Source organism: Electrophorus electricus, chromosome 18 (genome assembly GCF_041902795.1).
Source record: "Electrophorus electricus isolate QZ-2024a chromosome 18, ASM4190279v1, whole genome shotgun sequence".
Classification (NCBI taxonomy): Eukaryota; Metazoa; Chordata; class Actinopteri; order Gymnotiformes; family Gymnotidae; genus Electrophorus; species Electrophorus electricus.
The window spans coordinates 4,651,000-4,674,108 of NC_137514.1; the positions used below are offsets into that span (position 1 = coordinate 4,651,000).

Genomic DNA, 23,109 nt, shown 5'->3' on the forward strand with positions numbered 1-23,109 from the left:
AAACAAAAATAAATTCACCTTCCTGATTCTCCCGAGAGTATCCAAAGTGTTACATCTCCTTCCTACTTGGTATTCTCCATGATCTCCTTTCCATGTTTCTCCTCCTTTCAAGGTCTTGTTTCTCTTTACATTTACACAAGTTTCTTTACATTCAGTGTCAAAGTCAACATAGTGATTTGAAGCTGAATGGTTTGAATTACTTGCGTGAGGGCAGCTACTTTCAATGCACTGATGCATAGACAATATAATCTTTTAGATTTTGGTGCATAATGGATTTATGATATATGGAAATACAACAGCAAGAAGAACAACAAGAGCATTAATACATTTTATTTTATGTTTCACTACTTTAAGTAAAGTGTGATGCTGGCAGCACAGAGGGAGCAAGAGGCAAGTTTGCTAGAAAGTGCTCATTATATATTTTGTATATACATACAAGATCATGAAGACAATTAAACAAAAGATAACAAACAGATTTTGAAGATCATGATCACTGTAAAATCTTTACAAAACTCTTTTTGAAGCTTTACTGATGGACAGATGATACCTCCTTACCTTAGTTGTGTGTCAATTACATTTATTTACGTTTATTTATTTTGTGCTTGTATAGCTTTACTTTATTCACATAATCTATTGTATACTATCAAAACTGTAAAATATCCAGATCCACCACAATACCAGGGAGGGACCATGTATATTTTGTACAAAGACAATAAAATTACTTTTCACACACACTTAAAAAAAAAGATTGCGATCACTCTCATCCTGGTGGGAGTGTGAGAGGATTCTGCTAGCTTCCTGCTGTACACTGCTAATAGACCTTTTGGGATAAGACAGAGAAGAGAGTGCTGCACTAATCCCATCACCTCGACACACTAGTGGAAGAAGTTTCTATAAGAATAAGAGAACATTGCAGACTTTAGAAATATTAGACCTATAGCAGAGTGGGGAATCACATTACATTGGTCCTCTGGGTAAAAGCATCTAGGTTATTTAAACTATTATTTAACTTTTTGCTTCTAATGTGAAACATTTTATTTTCAATATTTGAAAATGTCCAAAAGCTGTATATTGTTTCACAGGTTCCCTGTTCAATGCTTCATGTAACAGCTTGATTGTATGGAGAGTAAATGAGAATTTGAGTGTATGGAGACTAAATGAGAATTTGTTCTCAGTCACATAATAAAATGTAATAAAATGCTGACAGAATTTGTAAGACCCACAGACAAATTATGTAATCATGTCATCTGGACTTCTGTTATGGTGCTTTCACTGGGGATAAACAAAACACCAATCAACTTCTTGTACTGTTGTCTGACCTGGAAATAGATGAGACAGGGAGCAGGCAACATCATTCAACATGTTACGTTGCATCACTAGACTGGTTTTATCAGTAGACTGACAAATATATGCCACTCATAATCTGAAATCAGATGAAATTTTAGCCCTCCCTCTGTATTCACTGGACTGATTTACAAGTAAGCAAAATATTAAGACAAACTAATTTAGCATATAAGAGACAGGTTTTTGCTTCACAGTGTTATAAGTCTAAGTAATTTGGTGAAAAGGTATGTCAACAGCATGAAAAGAGGAGGATACCAGCACAGATTGAATGGCATGGACTGAGGAAGTCAACACATATTTTTGTGAGAAAATATGAGAGGTAATACATTTAATTTTCATAGGAAAGAGGGATGAAAATGACAAAAAAAGAGTGCAGGCTACAATGTCCTGGAATTTTAGGTGGCATGTCCAGAAAAATGGTAATAAATCTAGTAGAATGCAACTCTTTGGCTTAACATAAAGTTTAAATAAACTGAACTTGATGTGAATTAAAAAGATGCTACAAATTTGATAAGTAATGTTTCCATTCGGTGCAGAGCTGTAACTAGGATAATCTGGGCAAAAATAAATACTATCCCCTCACAAACTCCTGTGGTCTTTTTCCTTGCTCCGTTAAAAAGTGAACAGTTCTCTGGAATATTCAGTTGTGTATGGTTTCCCCACTGCTAGACATCAAATCAGCTCTGAGTAAGTAAGAAATGGATGCTGCATTGTAGTGACACGTGACAGATTTGTAAGTGAGACAGCCAAGTCTCTTAAACACAGCAGGTGATGACTGACCTCTTGGTTGAGGACACAGTGGACCAGGAAGATGAAGGTGCCCTGCTGGGAGTTGAGGACCAGGAAGAGGATCTCCACCACCTTACTGCTGCTTGTGAATGGCCCCAGGATCCAGGGACATCCCAGGATGATACACTGGGCTATGGTTTTAAATGCAATGGTCCTAAAGACAGAGAGACATAGAGAAAGAAAGAGAGAGAGAGAGAGCAATTATTAGCTTATAATTTTATCCATTACTAAAATATCCTCTACTACAGAGTAACTAAACTATTAACTATTAATTATAGTGTCATTAACATAGTAAAATGTATAAAAAGACCCCTGATACATAATGAAAACCAGTATCAGTCTGCACAGCGTAAGCACAGAGTATATACAGAATATCAAACTATTTGTCACATTCGCCCCTCCCTCCTCTGTTTAGTTATTGGTTTTGTTTCCTTGTGCTTCCTTGTTTTGGTTTCTGTGGGTTCCACCCCCGGTTAGTATCTCCACATTATTTCTATTACATGTGTCTTGTTTGTCCTAGTTACTCTCTGTATATAACCCTCATGTGGTCATTTTGTCTTTGTGCAGTCTCGTTTACTCATGTTACATCGCGGAGCCATTTGTCATAGTGTTTGTTTCTCTGGTTTGTTGGATCTCTGCCAGTTTTTGGATTGCTCTCTTTGCCTGTTCTCCATCTGTTTTGTTTGTTTCATTGACTGATTTCTGGATTTTATCCCTGGCTTTCACTTTAAATTATGTCTGTGCAATTCACTTTTTCTCTAATAAAGCTGCAATCAGCTGACAAAAAGCAACTCCATCTCTGTACGTGCTGGGATTGTTACACTATTGCTACTCAATATGCTATACTGTAATTAATGGTATTGTTACACTGTAATTGTAACAGTGACTATGTCAAATGTTACTGATTGTTTTATTCTAAATATGAACTATATGATATCCAAATGTTACAATATAATGTGCTGTCTTCCTCTACCTGCAGCCTTCTTGGTCTTGACCATCATACTGAGTGGGGGAGATGTAGTAGGAGCTGCAGCTCTTGCTCCTGCAGTTAAACCTAAGGTAACCCCAACACCCCTCACAGAAGGTCAAGATGCTTTGGAATGCTAGTCCCTGCTTTACTGCCTGACCGGACTTTCAACCCTGGCACAACCCACTCTGACCAGAACTCTTTTGGCTCTACTAAAAAGGGCACTCCACTGCCTTGTCAGGTCTTCAAAGCGACTTTGTAAGGAATGTTTATTACTCTGCAAGGACACGTGGCCCAAAACTTAATGACCCAAGATCTGGGCTGAGGCACTAATAGAACATAAATACTCTGCTGGGAATTTAAGGATTTCTTCACAATCCAGAATGCATAGATCAGGAAAATTGGAATTTGGAATTTGACCTTTCCCATACGAAAGTTTTTCTCGCAAGCATGGCAACGAGACCAGATTTATAAATGGATAATAACGTCATTGAATTTCCATGAGTACAACAAGATTTTATAGTTGATACTGACTGTAAAGACAATGGATCCATAGTGCCTCTCAGTGACTATAACAGACTGCCCCATCTGGACTTATTAACCATGTATGGCCAACAATGCATTGTGATATACATAACATTCTCAGTACAACCTCAATTCTGAGTGAGATCGAACTAGCTATCATCGCCGAACTGTTATGAAACCCGCTCTCACTAAATTTGCTAACTTCATGAAATTATTATATCCATTCCTAAACCCTTTAATTCTATTGTTTGCATACTACCCTTTATACGTGTGTTACTTAGTGATTACTTCCACATCTCAAGTATAATAGACATAGGAAGCTTGTTTAAATTAATTATACTAGGACAGTACAATATGTTTGTAATAATCATGCTTTCTATCTTTCTCTATCTTTCTCTTCTGTGCTCTTATATCTGTATTTTCCATTAATATGCTATCTCAAGGTGTTTAGCACGTTGCACTACCCAGCGATATTTCTGTCCAGGTTAATATTTCCTCCCCTCATTAGTCCATATAATAACAGGAATCTCCTCTGTAACGCTGCTGGCCCGAGTGCCGCAGTGCGCGGGGCAGGACGCACAGACCTCCTCGATCATGTGGGACATTTATTAACATGAAACACACACTACACGACAGGCACTCACAAACATTGACAGTGAACATGATTACACGGTTTTACATTTAGCAAAGTACACACTAACAAAGGTGATCACACAAACACAGACGTTACGGCTATCGCAAATAGTTACAATGACGGATGTTGACGTTAAACGACTTACGTAGCGACAATGACCAACAAACAAAGTTCATGTGGACATGGGTTTAAATAGACCCAGCAACGCTTGACAAAGCCTGTGCACATGTGTGCAATTTCAGGGGGGTGCGGTTACTAAACAGATAAACAATACACCTGTGGATTCCCCGCACGCGGCGGACCGTGCCACGTGACAACCTGTATTATGAGGAAGGAGCAGTGCGTGACATCCTCCCTTTCAGGCAACCTTCCAGTAGTTAGATTTGTTTGCTCTTTGGGTAGGATAGTCTTATCTTAGTTAGCACCATAGCTAATCAGTTCTCTGGCTTACACTGAAGTTCTACCCCTATGATTTGTGTTCTTTCCTTTTGTTGGTTTGTTTATTATTATTATTAGTAGTAGTATTTGATTTATTTCCTTTATCTCTACATTCCCCTTTCATTTATCCCACAGCTGTCATTCATTAGAGAGTCTGTACACCTGAGTCTGCTATAGTAGCCTATAACACCTGTCTCACAACATCAATAATTTGCTTATTCATTAATCAATAAACTTCACATTTATTCATCAAATATACTTGGCAGGTGTATTTGAATCAGTGGTATTTGGTCACTGCACAAAATATGAACTAATCGAGAAATGAGACTGACGTTAATAAATCTTCGGTATTTCACAGGTATTAGTTGATTGTTTTTCCCTATGTGTATAGGGCAGTGCCCCCTTCCAATAATTCATAAAATTATGCATTTTTGATACACAATATAATGTGCTTAAAAATAATGTGTGGTTTGTTACCTCATCTGTTTAATCTGGGAAACGTCACTGTTCAGGCGTGTCAGAGCGGCCCTGATACTGAAGATGATTAAGCTGAACAGGATCGTGTTGCACTGTAATTGCAATGAAACATTATTGAGTTAATACTACAGAAGTGTAACCAAATCACACTAATCAAACCAAAAGAATTATTTTTTCCAGTATTCCACAGTACCTACTGACTATTTAATTCAGGTAAAGCGAAAGTAAGTACAAAGTATTGGTTAAAACTGTTCATCCCTAGTTTAGGTGATGATCACAAAATTTTACAATAATGCTAGCTTTGAATTTAGATTTATTTAAAATAAATATTACAATAAAATAAATATATTCAATAGTTTTATTGTACAGGAAATGCAAAATAGATTCAATTCAAATTTGTGTAAAATGGTAGAAGTAGCCAGTTGCTTGTGGCTAAGATCAGTCAGTAGAACTTTACTGATAATTGGTCAAATCAAACACATAGTCAAAGCCCAATGGGAAGTCAGGACTGGCACAAGATAAATCACAAACCAAGGGGACATCCAGAGAGAAAGAAAAATAGTTGAAAAGCCATTGAGCAAAAAAGACATTGAAAAAGTCAAAAGGGCAAACTGGGACAAACCACCCAGTATGCTCAGTGGCAATACCGCACTATGAAGGAATGGAAGTGTCACGAATGGCCACCCTCCTGGTGTCCCTGTTGTCAGGGTTTCCCTGTCGTCTCTTTTCCTGTACTCCCTCGTTCCGCTCCTTAGTTTCACTTTCTCCGCCTCTCATCTGTTCCTTGATTCCAGTCCTTGTTTTGGTTCTCCCAGTTCTCACGTTCACCTGAGTCTGTTTAGTGCCTAGTGGTCCTGATTATTGAAGCCCTGTATTTTTGGCTCCCAGGTGGTTGGTTATGTTGGGAAGTCTGCTTTGTTCTGTGGTGTTTAAATTCCACTCGCTACATTGTCGTCACTCTTGCTTTTCCATTTGTCTGGTTCATGTGTTGTTCTACCTCTACGTGTTCCCCTTGCCCCTGTTCATTTTGCCCTCAGTGATTGAGTTTTTCCTCATTTAATAAACCGCACCCCTGTACCTCTCGCCTGTTCCTATGGGACTCATTACAGGAAGTAAACAGTATTTAAGGGTGAGGTGAAAATTAGAAACATGTGATACATATTCAGGGAATGTTGACCTGAAAAGGTTCCTGATTGTAAACCAAAAGATTGGTTTTAGCTTGAAAAAGTAGGTACCTGGTTGCCTTGTATTTTGGAGTTAACTGTGCCTTCAATACTAGGTTAACAAAATGATATGTTTTATATTCTGTTTTATAATTAAAGTTCGAATTGCATTTCAAAATCTTAAGGCAGACAGATTACTCGTTTTTGTTTTCAGGTGGAATGAGCATCTTGATCGTCTGCAATGTCCCCTGGACTGTGTGGGGTTAAAAGCTTAAAGCTGCAAAGCATGTCCATGAAATACATTTAGATGTAGTACTTGCTATCATTTTATCAAACTAAATAATTAACCACTACTTTGGCACATGTACCAAACCCTAATCTAGTTAATACTTAGATCTTGAGGGACTGTGAATAATTAGGTTATCAGGGTGGGGGAGAGGCTTCAGAAAGCATAATAAATGCTCCATCATTTAAAGGCCATTGTGGAATCAGTTCATCAGCACTTACTGCAAGAATGAAATAAACTGGACCCAGGAAACTCCAGATGAAACCCCTGTCCTCCTTAAGCCAGCATCTACAGAGGAAAGAACAGACAACAGAAACAGCTGTCTGATGTTCTTACTATGAAAACACATCAGTAGACCTGACTAGATAAAGGTACCATATTTAACTCTCTCCTCCTCAACCTGATTAAACTTCCTCCAAATGCTCTCCACACTCACTTGTTACTTCCATATCCATTAGGCCCCAGTGCTGCAGACATGCCCACCACAATCAAAGAACTCCCATATCCAATCACAATCAAACACCTCATTATAAGTGCCTCCTTCTGCTTTGATCTGATCTTTGATAGGCTCTTTACAGTGATAAAGAGAAGCACAGCCTCAATGAACATCCACACAAACGCAGAGAGAAAGAGGAAGTGCAGAACACCTGCCAACAGTGCACACACCAGCTGAGAGAGAGAGAGAGAGAGAGAGAGAGAGAGAGAGAGAAATAATTACAAAACAATGCTATTATAATTTGTGTTTCCAGTTTATATATATATATATATATATATATATATATATATATATATATATATATATATATATATATATATATATATATATATATATATATATCACATTGTTATGTAAACTGTTGAAATCACATTATGAAACTCTAAACTCAAAAAAGAAAGTAATCTTAAGTAAACTTAAAGTAGAAAGTGAACATAATTTATATCTAAATTATTGGTCTGTTAACTTTTTGAGGTACAATTACTCAAAAACTGTAAGGTTGCTGGGTTACTTGTTTTTTAAAATCTGAAACATAAATAATATTTTACAGTCTATGTGGATAATTGTGCTCACCTGTTTGGGTTGTATATACTGCAGGAAGTGTTGTGTGAGCAGGAAGAGGAGGTGAGCCAGCAGTAGGCTTATACACAGGTTGATCAGAGCAGGGTTTGTCACTCTCGGGTTCCCACGGAAAATGGCAAAGGTCAACAGAGCCAAGCTCAGGAACACCAGCCCTACTGCTACAAATGTCGTATTTAGCAGCACTATGAGTTGATCACTCTAAAAAGAAATGAAACAAAACAACAACAACAACAACAGAAAAACAGCAATCCATCAGATTTCTTAAATATTGTCTGTTTTAAAATATTGACACTGCAATCAACATGGCACTTCTTGCTCATTATAGAGGAATAGGGGACCTAGGTAGAAATGCTAGGAGTTTCATAACTTGATATACATTGTGTCCATGATATGTGTCTGAACAATGACAATCATCAAATACTAGTGTAAGGGTGCAGACTACGGCCTGACATTCTGCTAGTCTGATATCTGTGGCATGACGTTCATGACATTCATTAACAGTATAAATATGTCACTTCCAACCAGAGACAACCAGGTCTTTGGCTAGCAAATCGTTTCTAGTAAAGGACCGTATAAACTCATATAAAATAATTGTAATGTGCCTTTCTGAAAAGAGGTTAGCAGAAGGCAGTACTGCATCTGCTCTCAATGAACAGGGTCAGGGTTAGGGCATTATGTCTTGGTGAAGAACAGGCTCAGGGTTAGGGTATTATGTCTTGGTGATGAACAGGGTCAGGATTAGGGTATTATGTCTTGGTGATGAACAGGGTCAGGATTAGGGTATTATGTCTTGGTGATGAACAGGGTCAGGGTTAGGGTATTATGTCTTGGTGATGAACAGGGTCAGGGTTAGGGTATTATGTCTTGGTGATGAACAGGGTCAGGATTAGGGTATTATGTCTTGGGGATGAACAGGGTCAGGGTTAGGGTATTATGTCTTGGGGATGAACAGGGTCAGGGTCTTTTCAATACCTGCATTTTATGTTGAAAACATGCTTATAGAATCCTTCTTTTAATAATTTGCAGATCTTCAAAATATTGTGCAAAGTTCATCGATGACTTTTTTGAAATACTGTAACATTTCCTGTGACTGACAAGTTTTATCATAAGTGATGATTTTAAAGTCCACATAATACCAAAGAACTTTCTGTTTTATTTGAAATGGTTGGTATTTTGAAGCATATTGGTGACCTGCAGAACCAGATTCTAGATTTACTCATTTCTAAGTTTCTCAACATTTCTTACATTATTGTTAAGGATTTGGCATTTTTTGTGTTTTCTTTGACATACTGATCTTTCTAGATCCTTAGTCCAGCTATGCTTTGTTTCAAAAAATGTACATAAATGAGAGTACATGTGATAAATTCATAAAGACTACAGCTGTGTCACCATCCACAAGAGCAGACTCCACTGATGTCTCCTAGATCACTTCAACTTGAACACTTTAATTGTCATGGATGCTTTTGCCCTGTTAAAACCTACAATGACTAAGGTTAAACAGAAAGCTCCAAGGAGAAACGTCATGATAAAGAGAGTACAGAACAGCTGGGTATAAGTGGAGAAACAACAAACAATCAATTACAACACCTATATACAAAGCCTTTCTACTTTAATCAACTACAACACCTATAAACAAAACCTTTCTACTTTAATCTTGTGTTAGGTGGAGCTAGACAGTTTCTTCTCTCTAAGTTGATGGAAACATGAACAATTCTCACATTCTGTTTGTCATTGAAGAAAAGCTAACAATCCCCTAAAGCAGATAATCACATATCTCCTCTCCAGTAATGAATTTGTGATTATACTGTGATTATACGATCAATACCTCACCGTCAAATAATGAAACAAAGCAATGCCACCCCAGAACAAACCAGTTATTAATATAAATGACCTTAAAATACTTAAACCATCGTAAACCATCTGCATATTGTCCTGATACTAATAAATTACTTTATCAAAAACAAATTTAAATCTGTAGCTGCTGATCTGCTTCAAGAACTTAATGTATTATGCCTATTCAGCCATATTCCATAAATGACTGAAAACCGATGCAATTAGGCCACTGTTGAAAATGAAAACTCTTGATGTTTCTTTACTTAACAACTATAGCACTGTCTCAGATCTTTCTTTTATAAGTGACATAATAGAGAAAGTAGTGTATAATCAACTAAACAAATTTTTAAATGTAATTTGTCATCTTCACAATTTCCAATCAGGTTTCTGCCCACACCATAGCAAAGAGACTGCCCTAATTAAGGTACTAAATTATAAAAGCCACTATACTGGCTGGTAAGTATTACTAGATCTTGGTGCTACATTTGACACTGTAGAGCAAAAAGTACTTTTGGCAGGAAAACTGGATAAGGCTATCAGGAACTGTCCTCCAATTATTTGGGATTTATTTAGAAAGTATTATTTAGTAAGTATTTATTTATTATTTTGTCAGGATTGGGAGTTATGAATCTGACAGGAGAGCTGTAACCTGGAATCCTCAGGGATTAATTCTGGGCCCCAATTTATTCAATCTATATATGGTCCCATCAAATTCTACAACACACACACACACACACACACACACACACACACACACACACACACACACACACACACACACACACATAATTTCACAAATATTTCACAGATATACTTGGCTTTCTCATTGGCTGATTACACCCTAAATTTAGTCCACATCTTTTTAGGGATCTAAAAACTAAACTAAAACTAAAAACACCTAGTCATAAATCTAGCAGGTATTATAGGTGTAGATCTCCCTTTTACAAGCCACAATTAATTAATCACCAAAATATCTTTCTATCATCTTAAGGATACAGCCAAAATCAAAAATGTAATGTCCCAATGAGCATTGTGAATTTCCACAACCCTTGAGTAGGCCACTTTCAACCACCAGAGAAAGGTACAGAGTAGCATGGAAGAAAGCATGGGCAATCAGCCATTCCTGTCCTCTTGTCTCTTTAAGAAATGATTGAAATGATTTCACTTTTGTGAAGTCTGATCCGTCATTCCTTTACCTGAGTTGGGTTGATCTGCATGATGAGGGCGAAGGTTGAGAGGTGATCACAGGAGCAAACACTGTGACTGCTGTTGGTCTTGATAAGTGTACAGCCATCTACAACCCATTCAGTTTCCCTCCAGTAAACACAGGAAGGAATATGATCAGGGTTTAATATCTAGACAAGAAACAAGGTAGAAAAACATCTTAGAATAAATTAATATCAAATATTTTGTTAACCAGCAACTCAAATTTTGCTTTACGTCTACAAGAGTCAATAACCCTATTTATTCTTCTTTTGTAACTTTCTAAACAAAAATCAGCACCTCAAATTTCAAGTATTTATTCAGATCAGTTATTTATTATTATCAAAGAATTCAGTTTGAAAAGAATAACTCACCGGAGTATGTTTCAGGGTGAAGTTCACTGGTTTGGTGAGTGTTTTGTTAGTGGTTTTGGGCAGTGTGGCTGACACCAAAGTGGACATTAATGTTTGTTCCATGTTGGTTTCACTGTTGAAGCTTCTGTTCAGCATACTGGGTATGTTTGTGTAGCTTACAAAGGACACAGCAGCATGTCCTGAAACACATAAAAACAGCAAAGTAAAAAGGGCTGCCTCTAAATTATTATTATTATTATTATTGTTGTTGTTGTTGTTGTTGTTGTTGTTGTTGTTTTAAAGTATAGCTATGTATTATGTACCCATATTATATGACAGGTATATACATATGTTAGGTAGTTAGTATCAAAGTCAATTTGTTTTAAATATTTAAAGACCTTGTACCTTTATTCATTTCACTTTTAGACATCCCAATGAGGTCAATTTCCATTTGAGCATCTGCTATGTTGATCACAGATGTTTTTCCCAAGAAACTATTAGGTCCAACTGCAATTACGCGTATCTCTGATAGAAAAACATATGTTGGTTACATTAGCTAACATCAAACAGAGTAGCACAGAGTTCTGGTGAAAACAGTATGGAAAGTTTTTTATGCTGCACCCTGAGCAATACAACACATGCCTTTATGTTTCCTTCCACACCCACTCCCCTTGTAGTTCACATAAATCTGTGTGGTTACCTATATCTGGGAGGGAGATGTTGATAGCATAGCTGGTCTCTGTGATCTTCACCAGTGCAGACACCAGTTTCTCTGTGGTATTCAGCATGGTGTTCAGAGAGGAGACTAGTTCATCCTTATTACTGCTTCCAATGCTAAGTTGTTGATGAGCAGTAGGAATGAACCTTTCCAAAACTTTCTCCACGACCTGCTCAGTAACCAGACTAAAGTTACACATATGTCAAGAAATTGTCCACTTTCCTGCTACTGAACTGTCTATTCAGATAATCATTTACAGCTGTGTTACAACCTTAATTCACAACATTCATCAGGTGTGTGTGAGTGTGTCTGTGTAAATAAATAAATAAATTTTAAAATAATAAAAAACCAATATTTGTAAAAAACAACCGTAAGTTTGAGAAAGACGTTATATACATGCTACTACTACTACTACTACTACTACTACTACTACTACTAATAATAATAATAATAATAACATTGAGAAACATCTAAATAAGAGATTATTGATGATCCTACTTTAACTCACAGTGAGAAATGTCTGAGTAACAGTTTATTGATGAGTTACTTTAATTGAGAATACCAAGAAGCCTCAGATTCACAACAAAACGGGGAGAAGTGGGTGATTATCAGTTTATTGGTGAGATATTTTTTAGGTTCAGCTTTTATACTCACATTCCTTGTTAACTCTTTAGTACTGAAGTCATCAATCTGGCTTGACAGATTCTTATAACACTCTGCTATGATATTATCCTAAAACAAAAAGCAAGTTCTACAAATATCTTAGGACTTGGATTTTTGCACAGAATTATTAACGATGTTAAAAGTACACTGAAGTCTGAGGTGTAAAAAGGTAGTTTGAAGAAGTAAGAATCTTGCCACAGATTATATCCCCAGGTTCAGTTTACTGGCTTGCTAATTAACAAAGACAGGCTGTTGGAATAAAATCCTGGGAGGACCTTTACTTTCTGAATCCCTGATCATTACCCGTGTTTGTCGGTGAGAGAGGTTCTTAGTGTTAGTCCAGTACTGGCAATCCTCAGACACTGTGATATCTGGAACTGAGAAAAGACAGTTCATCATGAAAAAAGGATTGCAAAAGGTACCGATATAACCCTGAATTCCATTATCTACTTCAATAAGTCATTATAATACTTTTAGCATTAACATTTTAAAGTGATACAGAGTGCGTTTTGCAAGATATGGTTCTGAAGGAAGAACTTTAACTCATTTTAACTTGTAAAATGAAACACCTGTAAGTTGCTTGTATGTCCATCATAAAGTGGCTAGTTTTTTTTCAAGATTATTCAGATTTCAAAACCAGTAATGATGCAAAGGTGAAAATAATGTGGTATCCCTTTCCATGCCTATATTAATGCCACTGCAGTGAACCTACTTCTAAGAAGTATGTGTTAACCTGAAATAGTATAACTGATGGCTGTGGTCATCAAAATGGCAGAGGTTGTATCAGTTGTAACAGATGGAGGGGCATTTGTACAGCCATAAGAGTCTCCTTTGGGCAGGAATCCATCAGGTATTAACAGTCCAGAGTCGCACACACAGCTGCCATCATGATTACACTGCGCATGCTCACCACAGGAAGATGCACTGCAGAATGAATGACCTGCAAGTGAATGGAAAATGTTGAAAACAAGAAGATAAAAAACCAATCTACTTTATACCTTCTTTAATTTAAAACTTTAAAATAGATTAGATGCGACTTATTTTTGATATGCCACAAAACTGAAATGTGTATTTGCAAACCACTTCTTACTTGTAGAAAAAAATCCAGTAGTTGGGAAGAGATAATAGATGAAGAATCCTCCATGACAGGATGCACGGTTTACAATTTGTGTAGTAAGAGAGCATGCAGAACTAGTACTACAAAGTAACATGCAGTTATATAGGTTCTGATTTGAGCTCTGAGATGGTTTGCACGATGTGACTGAACAGGGCATATTGGTACCACTATGATTGGCTGAACAAGTGCCATCTAAAACGTCTCCACCAATACCAGAGAACTGGTACCACCCTTCCTGCAGTTTAAGATCATTCATTGGCCACTCAGCAAAAGAGGTAGAGTTAAAGCCAATATTGCGCCAAGGGTCAGATAGATTCTTACGAAAGATACAAGGATCTGAGAAGCAGAATATTAGAGAGAAGTCAGATTACAAACATTTACATGCACATCCCTATAAATATTACTTATAAAATATTAAACATATCCTCATGAAGATTGGGCAGATATTACCTTCATCAACACATTCTCCCCATTGCTTATCTTTGTCATAGTTATTAGTCGTGCTGCACCAAAAGGTGTTGTGGTAAAATTCCACACATTTGTTGTAAGTTTTTCCATGGTAAATAAAAGGCAGTGTACACGCAGATCCTTTAGCATTGCCATTTATGGTGAAATTATCTAACAGTGAATAGAAAAAAATTCAGATTACATGTTAGCATGTTTATAACAAACAAACAATCTGTAGTCTACCTAAATTCCCAACTTTTAATACTCTGATATCCAAAACTAATTATGAAGCAAAAATTTCAAGACCATTTTTAAAAAAGGTCAAAAGGGGGTAAATCAGTTTAATGCTGGATTTGCAAAACCATTGAGTACTCAAAAAAGATATTTCTCTCATTTTCATGTAGCAATATTTTATGGTGTTTGACTTTTACATGAGATTTAAAGTTATAGATGAGCTAAAAAAAAAAGGCGCCTCAGATTTCCACAGGATATTTCAAGATCACAAAATCCTTTAGAAATTCTAATACCTTGCTAATGTTGCAATGTAACATTTGACTATTAATTCTATCTTATAGTGAGACAAAGAACAAAATGCTTGTATATCTTAAAATCTACCTCAAATGTTATGTTATTATATTTCTTAACTGGCTGCATTGGTTTGAATGTATCTTCTCTCTGAATGTTCAGCTTTAATCTGATCTTCCAGCTTTTCACTGACACTCTTATTTTGGATAACTTCTACTTTGGATAACTATGTCCTTGTCAGAAATGATTGTTTATGATTGATTAAATTTCACACCTGTGGAAATTGATCAAGTAGCTAAGAATGTTCCTACCATCTATAATAAAAAACTGGATAGCTAATGATTACCGCCATGTCAGTACTTTTGGTGATTGCACTGTGTCTGCTGCTTTTTCTCACTAAATTGCCAACACTTCCGTTCACTGCCTGAACTGTATAAACATCGCATTATGTTACAGAAAAATAAGCTTACAGCCTTTAGTTCCTTATCTTGCTACCTCAATCTGCTTGTTACATTGCATCTTAATGCATCTACTTGCATTAAGAAAACTATCAAAGGAATTGCATTAAAGGAAGTATAGGGTAATATAAACATTTATATAAATGTACATTATACAGCATTTTACCTGCACATTCCTAATAGACAAACACTGAATCCTATTTAAAACCCTGATGGAGCGACTCCCGGCACACCAGCCTATTGGGCCATGGCCCCGAAACCAACACCAAATGGCCAAATGAGGTCAGAGGATTGAGCAAACTGACACAGGCTAGCGTGGACAGGACAGAGGGGAGGACAGCAGGAACCAAGACTATGACAGGGACAGGGACAGACACAGAGACAGGCACACTGACAGGAAGGGGAACAGACACAAAAGTCTTCCTGTTGCTGGTTGAGGCAAGGTCTGGCACATCCAGATGGAGGCGCTCACCGCCAGTTTGGGTGGTGACGGCGTCTTTGTCTTTCTGGCAGATAATCTGGGCAGCGTATCAGATGAGGTACCTGCCTTGAGTTCAGGGGCTGACGATGCTTCCATCTCGCCAGTCCAGACTGACGAACAGGCACACAGGCCCTGGGACTGTATGCACTAGGTGAGGGAGTGTCCCAAGCCCTTTTTGTGGGAACATGAGGAAGCTCACAGGCTCTAGAGCAACATGTTCTGGGTGGAGCCTTGGATGCTGGGAACTTGCTGTTGGTCCCTGACCCCATATCTGATATGGAACTAGGATCCTCATAGAAAGCCTCTTTGACCTCCATGGAAGGTCTTCAGAGTGGTGGGACTCCGCTTCCATCCTGAGGCTATCAAGGTCTTCATAGCTCTCTTACTTGCCTTAGTCCTTGTAATCATCCCAGTAGTCCGTGGGAGCAGGTAGGACCCTGCCGAGTTGGACCCTGGACCGCCAGACCCCCCCAAAATGGCCAGGGGAACTCTTCTCTTCCAGGCCGGTGGGGAGCATACCCACCAGGGTTCCTCCATGCAAACTAGGTTGGGGCAGCTACGTCACTTCCTTCCCTTCTTGGCTTACGCCTTGCTTCAGTGTTCTGTGTATCTGAGATGAAGATGAAGCAAGGCAAAATGCAGAGGCGAGAGAAGTTTCCACAGACACAGACATTTATTGGGCACAAAACAGAAACAAAACCAAACACAAAGAACAATAATTGACAGCATACATAATGCAACAAACAGTCTAGCGCACAAAGTGGTAGCTAAAAACACAGCAGGTGTAACACCTAATCGAATAAAAAAGAAGGGGTGTGGCCATGTAGACAAACAGAAGCAAGATATCACACTGACATGGGGAAGAGTCTAGAAGGAGGGGGTCATGCTGTGAAAAAAAAAACACTGAAAAAAAGTTATTTATTTATTTATAGCACTGACATATTCATTGCCCAGTATATGTATGGATTTAGGCTTTACTCACAGTACATCTCAGTTACGCCAAGTGTAGACAATACTGCAGTAGCAGTGATCCCTGGTGGATAGAGACAGAGATAACTGAGTATACATCCAAACATCACAATCCAAATATCATCATTTGGCTGAATTCATCTAGTATTTCAGAAAGCTCATATTCATGAAAATAAAACTACAGTAACAAACAATTAGAACAGACAAGTAGAATCAAGCACAGGTTTAATCCTAAAACACATCTAGTTGTGCCTCCTGTGTCCTTCAGAACAGCATAAACCTAAATATGTTCCTAAGAAAAGTTCTTATGGACTTAAAACATTTATTCCACCACCAAAAATAGTCAACACAGAGGACTCACATGTCAGAAAGCAGGTCATCTCTCTCCACTGTGGTCTGAGTAGCAATAACAGAAGACAGTGACTGTGGAGAAGCACAGAGCTTAGTGCAGTAGGACACCTACGATTATATCATCAGCACCTTGACCATTGAGAGCCCAGCAGGGAGTGCTCAATGGGTAAGTTTGATCCATAACCTTCCACCCATGATCATCTTCAGTTTCAGTTTCCATTACTTTAATGCCTGTAGTGCAGCATGTGGACGTTTTCAAGTATTGGTGGAGTTTATTTTACTTCTTGGCCACTACAGTGCAGTTTATTCCTTTACCACATAGGGGCAGACATGTCTAATTCATCGCATTCACAAGCAACTGGTACATGCAAGTTAGGCAACAAAGCATGGTTGTAATACATATATCATACAGATAAACTTTAGTCCTATTTAATATGTTAATGTTGATATCTGGAAAGGTTAAAAGGTGCAAACCATTGATTATATGTAAAAATCAATGGTAACACACACACATACACACACACACACACACACACACATACACACACACACACACACACACACACACATATATATATGGGTTAATGCCGATCTGAGGGGCTACCGCAGGTCTGATGGGCTAACTCTGATCTGATAAAGGTAAAAGGTGATATATGCATGAGATGCACTCTATTTCATTACCTCATACACTTAAATACTTTAATGAAGACCACTTTGTATTATGGATGGTGTCATTTGTAACAAGTCAGGCAGTGTTATGACAAGAGAGGGGTAGACTCCTCTAATGTGTGATCACACCTGTCACTCTCCACCAGTGAAAAGTACTTTAGTTAATCCCTATCCACTATCTTGTGTAACATCCTATTATGTAGACCAATCATGTTAGGCTACAAGGCTTCTTCAATTTCGAATGCACTGTTATGTCTATGCATTTTCTTTTCAGTGCTTTTGACCTACATGATATTTGTGGCAAACTCTGTGAGGAGAGTTTTAACCACAAAGTATGAAGACTGCCAGTGGTAATGTTTGGTAGACTCAACCAAGCAGTCAATATATTTACAGCATTTGGTAGATACTCTTAGCCAGAACAATATTTATCAGTATGACAGTCGGTGCTCTCCAAGCTCAGAGAATCAAACCCAAGTCCTTAGTGTTACGAGCACCAGGTGATCTACAGAAGCCCAGAGGGCATAGCTAACAATTCAGTTATGTGTACTTAACAATTCGTGGGTGTATAATTAACAATTCAGGACAGGACTATGGATCAGATCCATCTTAAATTCCATACTTTATATCTTGTTGACTTTTCCTATATATGATTCGGCATCTTGAATGAATAAGTGCAGACCTCAGGCCTCAGAGCGCTATGTCAGAGAAGAATTGTATTTATATACTGTACATTGTGTGTGTGTGCGTGTGTGTGTGTGTGTGTGTGTGTGTGTGTGTGTGTGTGTGTGTGTGTGTGTGTGTGTGTGTGTGTGTGTTTGTGTGAGAGAGAACTTGTTTTGACTACAGCAAGTTTTAGGACATCAGAGGTCACTTATGGGCTAGAAACTACAGGAAGTATTTCTGCAGGAATCCATGTACAAAACCTGGCCACACATTAAACAATTCAGATAGGCCATTCTCTGGGAGGTACAGTCTGAGGGACGTGAAACAGTGAACCTTCACTGCGACCATCACTAATCTGAAGAAATCAGAGTCTGGGACCTACTGGTGTGGAGTGGAGACAGTTACAAAAGACACATTTTAAAAGGTGCACCTTCATGTTTTGGATTGTAAGGAAAATCTGTATGACTCATAATGAGAGGTGTGTCTGTAGCAAAAAAAAAAAAAAGCAATTCACATGCAATTTAATATAAAGGTGTGTTTTGCTTCAGTCCTACATGTAGCTCCTACAAGCCCCAGGACATGGACCAGCACAAAACCTCAGATCTCAGTGGCAGGCAGGTCTCTTCCCACAATGAGTGTAATGGTTTCTCCTGATCAGGATGGACAAATCAGCACTTTACACTTGCCAGAAGGAAATGTGGGTTTTAATTAGCCTCTTGTGTCATATGTGGGAGAATATACTCAGTGATGGACACAGTTTGTATGTCTTTCTCTCTTTTAGTGCTCACAGATACTTCATGGTATGCTCCTCTTTTTCTGAGTGTTGCAGCCATCATGTCAATAGTGGCCCTGCTCACTATTTGCACCCTTAGAAAGAGACACACTGAAACGTACCATGTAGGTAATTACTCATGAATAAACCACCAACACACAGATGTGTATGGAGTAAATATTATTTTGAAATCACTGTTCACAGTTCTCTAGCTGTTGTGTATGTTAACCCCAATGAGACAAGAAATGACATTTCTTGAACATTGTGCATTCCAAACAGTATAACACCAGTTTTTTTATATAACATTTTCATATCCTATTTATGCATTTGACTACATCTACCATTTTATTAAGCCTTCCACACAGTGATCAGTTATCTCACTCATGCACCAGTACTCGCATGTGCTGACCAAGCAAAACCCTATATATGTCACGTGGATGCAAGCCTAAAGGGCCTAGGTGCAGTCCTCTGTCAGGAGCATCCTGACAGAATTATCCCATACACCAATTAGAGTTTTTTTGCACTGAAATGGGCTGTTGTGGATCAATTTCATGGCTGTCTTTATGGTGAAAAGTTTACGTTGAGGAATGATAATAATCCTCTCATGTATGTACTGACAAGTGCAAGGGCTCTCTGCACTGGCCACCTATGATTTCACCATTCAGTACGACCCACACAACATAATATGTTGCAGACTTACTGAATGAATGAATGAATGAATGAATGAATGAATGAATGGAAAGAGATCTTACCAGCAGTTGTTCAGGATAACTGCCTGTAACCATGTATGATATTTCTGTCTGTAACCATGGTTAAAATTCATCTGATTCACCTAATAAAATTCACCCCAGATTTTAACCTTAAATAAGCATAAATGAAAACATTAAATTCAGGTCAGCATAATGAGCCATTTCCTCTCAAGATGTTGAACTTTTACTAACAGTGTTTGTTAGTTTTCATTTCTTCTTGGGATTCCATTTTGAGTACATTTATGCACACAAGTCATTTTTCTGTAAGGACTGTAGTTTTTGACTGTCACTCTTTTGTTCATAACTCCTAGATCTACTTCACCTCTGGTTCAGTGTTCATAATGATCATTTAGTTGCACATGCACACAAGCACAGACACATACACACACATTTTTTAATGAATATCTGTTGATATGATGCTACTGTCTTTGGTTGTAATGACCAATTTAACATGCCATGAACAACTATAACATACTTCAAAAACCTCTGCTTTTCCCAACAAGGTTCACTGTAAGCTCATACCCGTCAGCAGGAAGACGGATAAATGCTGGCCTCATTTTTACTGACAGAATAATAGAAGGTCAGAGAACTAGCAACAAACTTCTGTCTTTACAGCAGCCAGTGTGCAGCAATAATGTCCAGATCACCCTTACCTTTCACCAAGCGTAGAAGCGTCTTTGGTATTGTAGTATTTTCAGCTGTAACTCCTGGTTATATTCTCAAACCCCATGAGACACAAAAGTCAACAACATGCATGTGAACAAGTGTGTCTTATAAGTACAGAATCACACTTGTGTCACAATAATGGCGATAAACTGCTACGAGTAGCAGTTTGATTGCAACATCCCTCAATTGTCATACCAAGAACTTTAAAATGTAGAAGTTTGCATAGTGCAAGTCATGCAAATCACACAAGGGCTGTAATGCCTCTCTAAAAAATGTCTCTCCTTTTCCTCTGGAATTCTTGTGTGCTTCAATGTAATTTTAACAACTTTTTTTTTTTCTTGGTCTATTTCCTCTCAAGATGTTGAACTTTTACTAAGAGTGTTCGTTAGTTTTCCTTTCTTCTTGGCAGTGTGGAGATATCTTTGGTAGAAAATAAAGAGGCTTAAAAACATTTCATTTTGTAATTTTCTGGCATACAAAATGCTCAATGAAAAGGCCAAGTAGAAGTACAGGGCAAGCGCCCCAAGCACTAACTCCTTATGTGGGTGTGTGTTTGAGTGTGTGCTATATACAGAAGCCTACCTACACACACACGGTGGGAATGAGCTGCTCCCTCACTGCTCAGTGGTTAACATCACAGACGAATTCGCTGCTGAAACTGGTTAACATAGCTGAATATTGGAAATGAACCAATCTTTATTAATACAATTAAAAATAAATAAATAATATATGCTCAAAGCAGGAGTTCAGGCCTGCACATGGCCAGGCTTCAGCAACTTAGCCCTCAGGAGAAGGATCGGATCCTGAAATGTCCCCTCTGACAAGGAGCTGATCGTGGATTGCAGCAAGAAGCAGGAGCGGCAATACCAACCTGTGAGGATCAGTGGAACCACGGTGGACAGAGTAGATAGTTTCAGGTACCTTGGTGTTCACATCTCGCAGGACCTGTCCTGGTCCCGCCATACCAACTCCTTGGCAAAGAAGGCTTGTCAGCGTCTTTACCACCTCAGATGCCTAAGAGACTTCAGACTGCCCTCCAAAGTACTGCAGAACTTCTACACCTGCACTATTGAGAGCATCCTCACGGGGAACATCACAGTCTGGTTTGGGAATAGCACCAAGCAGGACACACAAGCACTCCAAAGGGTAATGCGTTCAGTAGAGCGCATCACTCACACGGAACTTCCTGACCTGCAGACCATCTACTACAAGCGGTGCCAGACCAAGGCCAGGAAAATTGTGAAGGACCCCACCCATCCCAACAATAGACTCTTCTCTCTGTTGAGGTCAGGGAGGCGCTTTCGCTCCCTGAAGACCAAGACAGAGAGGCTGAAGAGGAGCTTCTTCCCACAGGCCATTTGGGCCCTGAATCAGGGAAACTGATCAACTGTGGGGACCACCACCACCACCATGTAACATAACTGTATATCTGTATATATAGATTTATACTCAATTACCTTGTTACACAACAACTGTAGATATGTTATTATACAAAATGGATCTGTACATTCTGTAGATTGTGTACATATATACCCAACCATATACATTGTACATTGTGTATATAATCATAATATACATATATTGTACATACATTGTTAATATATTTTGTACATACATAGAATATATATATTTATCTTGCATATATATATTTTTCTCTATGCACCCCTGTTTTCTTTTCCTCAGTTTGGACGGAGCACTCTCCACCATTTCACTGCGAGTTATACTGTGTATGACTATGTATGTGACGAATAAACCAAACTTGAACTTGAACTCTTTACATCACCTCTTTTCAGTCACCGCTCAAAGTCCAACTGGGAACAAGGGAAAGAGGAATAAAAGGGAAACTAAGTGCAGTTGCTGCTCAAGGAACACACCTTCTCAATGCCACAGTCACAGTGTGCTTTTGGTTAATGTGTTTTTGGACAAATATCATTCTAGCTGATGTCTATAGTGACTTTCCCTCCCTATGAGACATGTAGCCAAGACACACTATATTGGCTCCTGCATCTTTAACCATATCCAGGTCTGACTCTGTACACTCTGCAGAGGGCAGCAAACCAGAATGTAACACACACACAGACACAAATCATCTAGACCATCTAATCCCATTAAGGAACTGCAGATTCATAGATGCACAAAAGGCACAATACATTCAGAGCCTTTTATATCCAATCTGCACACAGTTAAGGCAGTGTAGTTGGACCTAGATGAAGGATGAAGGCCTATGTTTTCATCTGTGGTGAACTCGGATCACTGGGCCTGGCCCTCACTGGACTTTTACCCATGCAGTTGGTTTTAAGCAGAACATTGTTGAGCTGTTTGGATTTTGTTTTCCTCTGTCATCAGCAGTCATGGGCAAGCAGATTAACAACATCTGCTCTCACCTGTGGGCCTACTACAATGTTCAGTTGCGGGGCAGATAAGCCAGTCCGCTGTGTGCGTTGTGTGCATCAGTAAAAAGCGCTAAGTAGTGTGAGGCTGTTTCCTCCTCCTTTTGTTTGCATGTGGCTATTCTAGTCATGTCCATTCACACAGGAAATGCTATTTTAATCGCATCGCATAGACGTTGTATGAATGCTGTGTATTCATTGTTTTCATCATCAGCCCAGGTTGTTTTTCCGAGGTCTGTTCTTGGGACAACACCTACAGAGCTCCAGGAATCCCAGCCGGCAGCAGCCGCACCTCCGGACCTCCCAGACCCGCCGCCAGACACAGCTGCGCCTCTGGACCTCCTGGACCCGCTGCTGAATGCTGCAGTCATTCCTCCAGGA

The 23,109-nt window shown here is 38.6% G+C and overlaps 1 protein-coding gene across 7 annotated transcripts; it reads right to left on the bottom strand.

Moving 5' to 3' along the window:
* Positions 1-323: 323 nt before the first annotated feature.
* LOC113587512 (adhesion G protein-coupled receptor E3-like) lies at positions 324-20,495 on the bottom strand. 7 transcript variants are annotated; one of them, XM_081701546.1, is made up of 19 exons: positions 20,326-20,495; positions 16,830-16,891; positions 16,482-16,532; positions 14,039-14,206; positions 13,562-13,924; positions 13,205-13,411; positions 12,775-12,848; positions 12,463-12,540; positions 11,791-11,977; positions 11,496-11,615; positions 11,112-11,290; positions 10,731-10,889; positions 7,693-7,899; positions 7,060-7,292; positions 6,845-6,911; positions 5,175-5,266; positions 2,125-2,287; positions 1,224-1,319; positions 324-891 (listed from the first exon to the last, which is right to left on the bottom strand). In XM_081701546.1, the coding sequence occupies exons 2-18, from the start codon at positions 16,846-16,848 to the stop codon at positions 1,239-1,241; spliced, it is 2,448 nt and encodes an 815-aa protein (XP_081557672.1). In that variant the 5' UTR covers positions 16,849-16,891; positions 20,326-20,495; the 3' UTR covers positions 324-891; positions 1,224-1,238. The 7 variants fall into 7 exon arrangements, with proteins under 7 accessions (XP_081557672.1, XP_081557671.1, XP_081557673.1 ...); XM_081701545.1 differs by having other exon boundaries at positions 324-1,319; positions 16,830-16,864; XM_081701547.1 differs by having other exon boundaries at positions 324-1,319; positions 7,147-7,292.
* Between the last annotated feature and the right edge of the window lie 2,614 nt (positions 20,496-23,109).